Genomic DNA, 9870 nt, shown 5'->3' with positions numbered 1-9870 from the left:
AAGTTCCCAGGATGGCAAAGGCGGCAGGGGTCCCTGCCCCCACTAGGCCCTGGAATCCTGGCCCCCAAATGTTTGTAAGGAGAGAGAGAGGAAGAGAGAAGTTTTCAGATCGCGCGACCCCATCCCCCAGCCCCAAACGGGAAGGTAAATACTTACTTAGCCTCGGAACCAGGTACAAGCTAATACTCAACAATACTGATGCCTTGTTTTTTTTGCTCTGTCCCGACCGCAACGCTGTAGCCAATTTAGATATGCTATAAATTTAAGAGGTTGCCATGGCCACCACGCGCCCATTGGCCGGCGGGCCCCCTACGTGCCGCGCCACGTCACCAAATCTGAATAAGGATGCGCGAATTAGGCGGCGGCCAGACAAAGATGAGGATCGGGACCGCTTGAAAGTGGGGGAAAGTGCCGGCGCCACCGCCACCGGGGAAAGCCGCTCGGCAGCGCCAAGGCTAGCAGCCACCCAAGACACCTGGGGGAGCCCGGAACAAGCACTGGGGAGCGCGGCCCGGGGCATGAGGCTGTGAACGCCACCACTCCCCACCCCACCCCCGGCAGCCCAGCGCCAGGCCAGCGATCACCCAAGGACTTGACCGGCTGAGTCTTGGTCTGGACCGGACTCGCGCAGCGGCAGCCGAGATAACAGGCGGAGCGCAGCGGCGGGGCCTGGGGGCCCGAGGGCCGGGGGCCCAAAGGGAGGGCAAGGCGGCCCGAGCCGCCGGGGCGCGGGGCTATGATGGTGCACTGTGCCGGTTGCGAGCGGCCCATCCTCGACCGCTTTCTGCTGAACGTGCTGGACCGCGCGTGGCACATCAAATGCGTTCAGTGCTGCGAGTGCAAGGCCAACCTCTCTGAGAAGTGCTTCTCACGCGAGGGCAAGCTCTACTGCAAAAATGACTTCTTCAGGTAAGAGGCCGCGCCGCGCTTCTGCCTGCGCGCCCGCCTGCGCGCGCTCCGCTGGGGCTCCGGGGAAGGGGAGACCGCGAAACGCATCCCAGCCTCCGGGGCTCAGAAGCTTAACTAGGGAGCGCGGCAGCCCACTGCTCTCCAGGAAAGGGCCTGAGCGCGGGCGGAGCAAGGACGCTGCTTCGCTACCTCTGGCTACGTCTTGTTCGCTCCTCCAGGCCAGCTTGGAGCGCTGGCAGGGGAGGAATTCCTGACAAACTTGCTCCCCACCTGTCTCTGCCCCTTCCTGGAGGCTGCGACCTGAGAGCGGAAGCTTCAAGCTTCCTCCGAGAGAGGAAGGGTTTTTGCCGAAGTTAGGGGCGGCTGGAGGGTTCTCCCACCAGGCAGAGTGGGCGAGCCCAGAGGCTGCCCTCCAGGCAGGCCAGCTCAGAGCCCTCCTGGACAAACGGAAACTTTCCAGCTCCGGAGGGGGCTGAGCCAGGAAGCTCTCCTCTGGTGATGGGGGAGGAACCCTTCTCCTCACCCGAAACTCCTTAAACATTTTCTCCCAGGTTGAAAAGTACAAACGAATTCAAAGCTGAGAATCAGGACCTCAGGGTCTAGCCTGGGCTGTGTCACCTCCTCTTGCTGCCTACGGGGGCCTTCAGGCGGGCCAGGGCAGATCACTTCTTTGGGCCTCAGTTTCCCCCGCTGGGAAATGCCAAAGGAGGCCTAGAAGGCTGTGGGGTTTTCGGCAGCTCAGCCCTGCCAGCTTCCGCCAAGCGCCCAGAGCCGGCTTTGTGAGCGCAAATTCCAGGGGCGCCGAGGGAAGGAGGGCGTGATTAACGCCTCGGAGAAAGGCAGCTCCGGGCCCAGCAGCTCTGCACTAGGGGATGTGAAAAGGAGAAAATGTCAGCCTCGCCTTTACACGTGTAAACGCCCAGCCCCCCGAGGCCTGAGGCCCCTAATGTGGCAGTGCTTGCAAAGCACCTAATGATTTTTGATAAGGTGCATATGGCCAATTACGCCACCGGATAAGGCCAGAAGTGACTTATGGCTTCTAATGCCCTTACTGCATCAACGTCACCCAAATTCGCCCTGTTTAGAGACATGGGTGTGAGTAGATATGGGGCCCCAAAGTCCCAGGCCCTCACCCTCCCCCCCAACTACACTTCACCCCTCCCAGGTCTGCAGCACCCATTTTGGGGGAGGCCGCCTTCTCCCACTGCTCAAGGAAGAAAGAAAAGGATTTAGACCAGGAACTTGGGAAAAGGGGATTTGAGAGACCCCGTGTTCTGGCCATGCAGGTTTAGGATTGCCTTCTGGTCACACTCTCCCACTGCCTGCCAGGGCCAGAGATTTTGGGGGCTAGAGACTCAGTCTCAGCTTTCCAGAGCCCAGCGTTCTGAGGTCCTGCTGTCCAGAGGCTCCTGGCCGGCTCCAGCGGGTCCTGGAGTGCAGACTAGAAAGCCTCCAGTGCTGATGGCGCTGGGAATCAGCAACGGTTCCCTCCTTCCTGCTCAGGTCCACCTCAGGAGAGGGGCTCCCCACCCCCTTGCTAGGAACCGCCAGCCAGGCCAAGTGCCCCCCTACCTGGGCCCCAGCACACTGGAAACGAGCCAGGGGGCCAAGCCAAGAAGTGGTCCAGATCTGGCCTGCCTGGCTTAAAATGCTCCGTGACCTCGAGAGCCGAGTTTGCCTCGAGCGGCCCAGGCGGACCTGGCAAGGACGTAGGGGGAACATCTTGGGGTGCTCTGGGCCTTCTGCTTGGCTGACGGCTGAGCCCATGGCTGGAAGCCCAGGAGACTGAACAAACCTGAGTGGACAAGACAGGCCCAGCCCCAAGAACAGCCCAGGACATTGGTCTCACCTCCTGCACTCTAGACCAAGAGCACAGGAGGAGGGTCTCATCAGACAGATGTGGCAATGGAGGCTTCTCAGAAGCTAAGGCGGGTGGGGAGAGGTCAGGGGCTCGAGAGGGTGGGACATCGGGCTGCTCCGAGGTGACAAGAGATGACAGGGCGTGTTGTGTCTGCAGGCGTTTTGGCACCAAGTGTGCAGGCTGCGCGCAGGGCATCTCGCCCAGCGACCTGGTGCGCAAGGCCCGCAGCAAAGTCTTCCATCTCAACTGCTTCACCTGCATGGTGTGCAACAAGCAGCTGTCCACGGGCGAGGAGCTCTATGTCATCGACGAGAACAAGTTCGTGTGCAAGGACGACTACCTGAGCTCCTCCAGCCTCAAGGAGGGTAGCCTCAACTCAGGTAGGAGGCCACCTGCCACGCCCAGCCTGGCACTCTCTACTTTGCCCCCTGTGTACATTCTGTCCCGGCTCAGAGCTCTCCACACCTGCTCACCTGCCAGGCAACTCTCAAGGCCAGTGGAGGGGCTGGGGAGGAGAGTCAGCATTTGGACCCCGTCCTCCAGGACACCGGAAAGCCAGCTCTTTCCCCCCAGTCCTCCAGTACAGGAGCTTTTTCCAACTTGCTGCCCTTCCCCAATTTGGAACCACGAAATTCCCCTTTCTGCCTCTTTTCAGCTCCTGGTAATTTCTAGCTGCACTGGGAGGACCTTAATTAGGATCTGGAGGAAGGAGAGAAGGGAGAGGAAGATCTGAGGCCCGCTGGGCATCTGTACCCTCCTCCCGTGCCCTCTTCAAGAAGGCCAGTCTCTCCAGAGGGCGTGCCTCCCCCTTACCCAGGCAATAGCGGAAAGTGCTGAGAGGGCTTGAGAAGGGTCCCTCCAGAGGCCCAGCCCCGCCTGCAGGGAGTGGGCGGGCGCCGGCCCCCTGAGGGAGGGGCTGTCGCGGGGTTTGGGAGGGACCCCGGCGCGGTTGCTGGTGGCCTGGGCCTGCAGGAGCCGACTACCCGATTGAAGAGGCCGCGGGCCGCCGCTGACGCTGCTGTTTCCCTTCCCGCTCCGTCCCCCCGCAGTGTCATCCTGTACGGACCGCAGTTTGTCCCCGGACCTGCAGGACCCACTCCAGGACGACCCCAAGGAGACGGATAACTCGACGTCGTCGGACAAGGAGACGGCCAACAACGAGAACGAGGAGCAGAACTCAGGCACGAAGCGGCGCGGCCCGCGCACCACGATCAAAGCTAAGCAGCTGGAGACGCTCAAGGCCGCCTTCGCCGCCACGCCCAAGCCCACGCGCCACATCCGCGAGCAGCTGGCACAGGAGACTGGCCTGAACATGCGGGTCATCCAGGTGCGGCCCGGCCCGGGTCAGCCCTCTGCAGCCCCGCTGCGTGCGGGAGCCTCCCACCCAGCCTCGATGGCTAAAAGGGCGCAGAGTTCGGGTCCGCCGAGGGGCAGACGGTGCTCCCGAGGTCAGGGTCAGCTGGTCAAACTCCTAGCCAAAAAATTCCGCTTTGCCCTGCCGTCCTTCTGGACGTGTGATCTTGGGCCGGTCACTTCGCCTCTCTGAATTCCTCCCCCGCCCCGTTCAAGGACAGTTTTAAGTCTCGCTGGGGTACCGGATCCCTCCCTTCTTTTCAGCTTCCGAGCAGAGAAAGAGGCGAGGGTCTTCACATTCTCCCCCCCCCCCCCCCCGCCCCCCTGCGCCCATGCGCGGGCAGACAGACAAACGGTCAGAGCCCGGCTGGGGAGCCGAGGGGTCGAGAAGAGAGCCATGCCTGGAGGAAAGCCTTTATAAAGCCGTCAGACCGCGGGCGGGCCGAGGACCAGGAAGCCCAAGTCTTTATGAGTCGCCCCACGGGTCCGCGAAATCCTTCATCCTTGGCTGGTTCGCCGAGGCCCCTCTCCACCCCTCCGGCCTAATCCGGCCCGGCCTCCGCCTCTGGGCAGCCTTGGCGCAGAGGAGGCGCTAGGACCCAGCGGGGGCTGCCCGGGCGGGGAGAGGAAGGGAGGGCACCCCCGAACCGAGCTCACAGCCCCCTCCTCTGTCCCAGGTGTGGTTCCAGAACCGACGGTCCAAAGAACGCCGGATGAAGCAGCTGAGCGCGCTGGGCGCCCGGAGACACGCCTTCTTCCGGAGTCCGCGGCGCATGCGTCCGCTGGGAGGCCGCTTGGACGAGTCTGAGATGTTGGGGTCCACTCCGTATACCTACTACGGAGGTAAGGGCCCCCCGCGGGACGCGCTGCCCGACACCTACGCCCGCCCCGTTCTGGGAGCTGAGGGCGCAGGGCTGATTCCGGACGCTCTGGGTCGCCCAAGGAACCTCCACCTCCGTTTCTACTCACGCAGGAGTTACACAACCAGGGACGCACCTTAACAGACACACATACACACTCACCCATAAATACCTCTTGGACACAAAAGCAGACACGTGAGTTCACTCACCCATACAGTGATACACACAGATAAACACACTCATCCACGCAGGACACGTAGGTGCACTCCTGCACGCTCGAGTTCAGAGACTTCACACACACAAATCTAGACACATGGTCACGCAACCACACACAGGTATACTCCACTGCCCACATACACTCACTGACCAACACACCCGGAGAGATCCACAGCCTCACACAGTCCCAAGCATCACACCAAGGCGGTCATTCACAAATCCGCATGCCCCTTGCCCCAGCCGGACACACAGCCTTCCTGCTGCCCTCGCCGGCGGCCTAGTGCACTTGCACCAGTGGGAACACTGGCCCTGGAGGGCCGCATAGGGATGGAGGGGTCAGGATTCACCCCGGGCTGCCTGCTCACTAGCTTCCGAGTCAGCAACTCCTGTTCCACAGCAACTGTGTGCACAGCGGCTGGCACCCGGCAGCTACTCTGCGCAGGACTTCCACCGACTTCCCAGCTCCAAGCGCGCCAGGATTCCTGCGAGCTGGGGCTCAAGGATTGGGCTAACCCAGTTACCTACTCGCGGTCTTTGATGCTGTAGGGGGCAGGGAGCACGAGTTTGCAAAAAACAATTCCGCCCTTGGGTACCAGGTTCAGGCCTGAGTGAACCCTCCTCTTGGTCACCCCTTCGCTTCTTCCTCTCCCTCTCTTCTCCTCCTTTCCTTCTCCACTGCCCCTCCGTTGCCTTCGCACACTTGCTTGCCAACTGATTCCAACTCCGCCGCTACCATCCCAGCTCCCCACCGCGGTTTTTGAGGTCCTCTGTGCTCTGGGGCACTGAAGCCCTCGCTCCCCATCCTGCACTTCCCAGACCCGTGCAGGCACAGGAAAGGCACCTCCCGCTTCTGTTGCTGAGCCTCTGAATTTAGGGAGCCCCCAGGAGTGCCCATGCCTGAGGGGAATCTTTGCTGTGAGTTGCTCAGTGTCCTGGCCTGGGGTGGGGGGGACTCGTTGCCCAGTTAGAGGAGAGGACACTTTTCTTAGAAAAGTGGGTTTGGCGGCAACGCCGAGGGCGAGGGCGAGGCGCCGGGCGCCCAGGCAAATCCGGGGAGAGAGCTACGGGCTTCTTCCGTACATCCGCAGGCCTGGGAGGTTGGATCTTCAGGTCCGGCGGGGGCCCGCAGAAATTGTGGACAAAATGCGCCGCTGTGCTTTTTGGAGAGAGGCTCTGCGGTGGTAGGGCCCTGGTTGGCGGGCTACAGACACTCGGGACAGCCCAGGTGGTGGCCACGTCTTGGGGTCCCGGCTCAGCGACTCTCTTCACCCATCTCTGCCTCCTTCCGCACAGAATCTCGGCCTGGCGCAGGGAGGCGGTGGGGCGGACCGGTCCGGAATTTCTCCCCGCCTGGGCAATTAAGCAAGGTTTCCCGAGGACAGTGAGCCCCCCAATCCCGCCGACCCTCTCCCCGCGCGTCTGCGGGGTGAGGTGGGGGTCTGCACACGCGGGCCCCTCTGTCAGTGAAATGGGGGAGGGCAGGACCCCCCCAGTCCCAGCGAGGCAGCCCCGCCTAATCCGCGCTGGGAGATCCCGGCGGCGGGGCCGGCAGCGGGCGAGAAAGGGGCCGGGCGGCGGGGCCGGCGGCCCCCGTGGGAGCGCGGACAAAGCCCCAGCTGCGGCTTTTGTGCCCTTTTCAGACGGCGTTTGTTCCAATTACCTCCGGCCCGGCCGCCATATGGGCGGAGGCGGCGCGCTCTGCGCGGGGGCCGCGGCCCTCGTCGGCTTGCCGGCTCACTGCTGGCCGCGGCCGTCCCCCATCCCCGTCCCTTAGGGGCCCCAAACTCGCGGCTTCCAACCTTTCCCTTCACTTTCGGGGAGAATGGAATGAGTGGGTTTTAAAAAGTAACTGGCGACCGCTTGAGCTGTTGTCTACGCCGTCTCCAAGCCGCGCCTCCTGACACCGTCCGTTTAGACAGATTTCTGGGTTTAGAGAGGGACGGGGTGTCCAGAACTCGCCCGGGGTCTGAGTCCCAAAGACGGAGCAGGGAGCTGGGTTTTCGGAGGAGACCTGGCTGCCTGGCGCGCTGGTTTTCCCGCCGTACAAAGCGGGTTGTGGTCACCGGTGCCAGCTGCAAGGTGCTCCTTTCGTGGGGTCCCACACCCCAGTCTTTCAGGGGCCGACCTGGGGGCGGGGAGCAGGCTGTCCAGAAGGGCCTGGCGGAGGGGGTTATGCGAGGAGGTCAGACGGTTGATGCACAATTTGTTGAGAATGGGGGGGGGGCGTGTAACCCAGAGTCCCTGCACCCCCTGATTTTGTGAGTTAAATGCACATCTGTGCATATCACTGGAGAGGGAGTCCATAGCTATTTATCAGATCCTTAAAAGGGCTCAGTGTCCCCAAATGCTTCACAGCCTGAGTGTCCTGGCAGACCCGCCCAGGGGGAGCCTGGAGGACCGAGCCGTTCCCCGAGGCACCCGTGAAACCCTGGGCATGACCGGGCGAGTGCTCACGTCCTCCTCCCCTGCTGTCAAGTTGCTGTGGCCCAGCGTTCTCCGTTCCAGACCAGGCGAGGCCGGGGCAAACGGTCGGACCGCCACGTTTACCGGGACCGACGCAGGGCTATACTTGGCGGGGCAAAGGGCAGCGCCAGGTCGGCGAGGTGCGGGGAGCGATGGAGAGAGCGGGAGGCCGCCTTGCGCGCCTGGCGCCCAGGTTTCCCGGGCCCCAGCCCACCTCGCCAGCCCCTCCGCACTGTGGCCGCTGCCGGGTGCCGGCTTCTCCCCCGCGGGGTCGCCGCTCCGCCTCAACCATTTCGCGCTCTGGTCTCCATCCGGCCCAGCATCCCCGCCTTGCTCCTCTCCCGGACTTGTCAGCCTCTGTGTCTCTAGCGCTCTCTCTAACTCATCTCGGCGGTCTCTGGGCGCGTCTGTCTCTCCTGACCTTCCGTCTCGTTCCTGGGTCTCTCGACGGGTTTTTCACGCGTGTCTCTAACCGCAGCCGTCTCATGTCTTTCTCTTTGCCACTCCTGGCCTATCTCTGTCTTACTCGACCGCGAATCTCTCCCGGTCTCCGTCTCTGCCGTGGGTTTGGCATCTCTGGGTCTCTTTTCTTGTCTTGCCTCGGGTCTCTCTGAGTCTAGGGGCGCCCCTTTCACCCTGTCCTCTGCCGCTCTCTCACTGTCCGTCTCTCACTGTCCCTCTCTGGCTCTTTCCACGTCTCTCGCTCTCTGCGTCTCTCTCTCCAGCTCTAAGACACTGGAATCATTCACCGTCTCTGTGTCTCCCCCACCGCTGTTTCTCTCCGTCTCTGTCAAGGAATCTCCGAGTTTGAAGCCGCGGCCTCTTTCTCTGTCTGAGTTCCTCGCTGCTTCTGAGTCTCTCCCGTCTCCTTTCTGAGTCTCTCACAATCCGAGTCTCTCCTCTTTCCCCGTCTCTCCTTGTCTCTTTCTCCAGCTTGACCCCTGGGCCTGCTCCTCCGCCGCCTCGGGCCTCCCTCTCCCTTGGTCTCTGCAGGCCTCTCTGCGGGTGGCCCTAATCTCGAGCCAGTGTCCGCTGTCCCCCATTCACGTGCCCTCCCGGCGGCCCGAGGCTCTGCGCCCCGACCACGTCCGCCCGTCTCCGGCCTTGGTCTCCCCGCTCCCCTCCCTCCAGGCTCGCGGGTCCCTCCCCGACCCGCCATCTCTCATCTCTGCTGTCTCCCTCCCCGTCCCCTCTCCCGCAGACTACCAAGGCGACTACTACGCGCCCGGAGGCAACTACGACTTCTTCGCGCACGGCCCGCCGTCCCAGGCGCAGTCCCCGGCCGACTCGAGCTTCCTGGCGGCCTCGGGGCCCGGCTCGACGCCGCTGGGCGCGCTGGAGCCGCCGCTCGCCGGCCCGCATGCCGCCGACAACCCCCGCTTCACCGACATGATCTCCCACCCGGACACGCCGAGCCCCGAGCCGGGCCTGCCGGGCGCGCTGCACCCCATGCCCGGCGAGGTGTTCAGCGGGGGGCCCAGCCCGCCCTTCCCCATGAGCGGCACCAGCGGCTACAGCGGACCCCTGTCGCACCCCAACCCCGAGCTCAACGAGGCCGCCGTGTGGTAAGGCCGCCGGGCCGCGCCAGTCCCCCGCGCTCCGCCCCGAGGTGCCCCCCGGCCGGCCCCCCGGACCCCGCCTCCCGAAACCAAAACGGCCGACGCGGACGCGGCCTGGGTCTCCCTCAGGGGTTCTCTCTCGGGTCCGCATTCAACCGGCAGCTGCTCCGCGGCTGGGCGCGGAGGAGGACCGACCCCCATCTCCATCCCGCGGGCTCTCCGGACCCCCCAGCCTGCTGCCAGCGCTCTCCCGGCAGCCACCAACAATTTCTTGGGACCAAAGTCAATCCTTCGGAAGATCAAGAGATTTCAAGCACGCTCTAGACTTGCCCCCGACCCCCCAGCCACCCGCCACCTCTTAGGACCAAGAGAGGGTTGAGGCTAAGGGGCGGAGGCGATGTCCCCCCCACCCCTCTACAATTCGAGTGGCATTTTGTAATCTTATTTCTCACTCTGCTTTCCCCGTCTTTAAAAAGAGGTGATAAGAAAAAGAGAGGGATTGAAAGGAGAGAGAGGCAAGGGAGCAAAATGAGGAGAAGAGAAGATGGAGAAAGCGCCAGCCAGAGGGGGAAGATGGAGAGCGAGCGAGAGAGCAACACGCTCCGACGGGGATGTCACTCGCTGGGCGGAAGACAAATCCGCCTGCGCG

General features: G+C 63.2%; 1 protein-coding gene across 1 annotated transcript; it reads left to right on the top strand.

Moving 5' to 3' along the window:
- The first annotated feature begins 736 nt into the window (after window positions 1-736).
- LHX5 (LIM homeobox 5) lies at window positions 737-9231 on the top strand. Its single transcript, XM_046638991.1, has 5 exons — window positions 737-909; window positions 2927-3150; window positions 3820-4097; window positions 4801-4966; window positions 8864-9231. The coding sequence occupies exons 1-5, from the start codon at window positions 737-739 to the stop codon at window positions 9229-9231; spliced, it is 1209 nt and encodes a 402-aa protein (XP_046494947.1).
- Window positions 9232-9870: the final 639 nt, after the last annotated feature.

This window comes from Equus quagga, chromosome 15 (genome assembly GCF_021613505.1).
Source record: "Equus quagga isolate Etosha38 chromosome 15, UCLA_HA_Equagga_1.0, whole genome shotgun sequence".
In the NCBI taxonomy this organism is placed as follows: domain Eukaryota; kingdom Metazoa; phylum Chordata; class Mammalia; order Perissodactyla; family Equidae; genus Equus; species Equus quagga.
This window is presented reverse-complemented; position numbering and strand designations above follow the sequence as displayed.

Excerpts from the sequence above, each read along its gene's own strand:
- LHX5 (XM_046638991.1), top strand. The coding sequence starts at position 737 with ATGATGGTGCACTGTGCCGGTTGCGAGCGGCCCATCCTCGACCGCTTT. Across the intron at positions 3,151-3,819 it reads GGAGGGTAGCCTCAACTCAG|TGTCATCCTGTACGGACCGC; the intron begins GTAGGAGGCCAC and ends GTCCCCCCGCAG. Across the intron at positions 4,967-8,863 it reads TCCGTATACCTACTACGGAG|ACTACCAAGGCGACTACTAC; the intron begins GTAAGGGCCCCC and ends CCTCTCCCGCAG.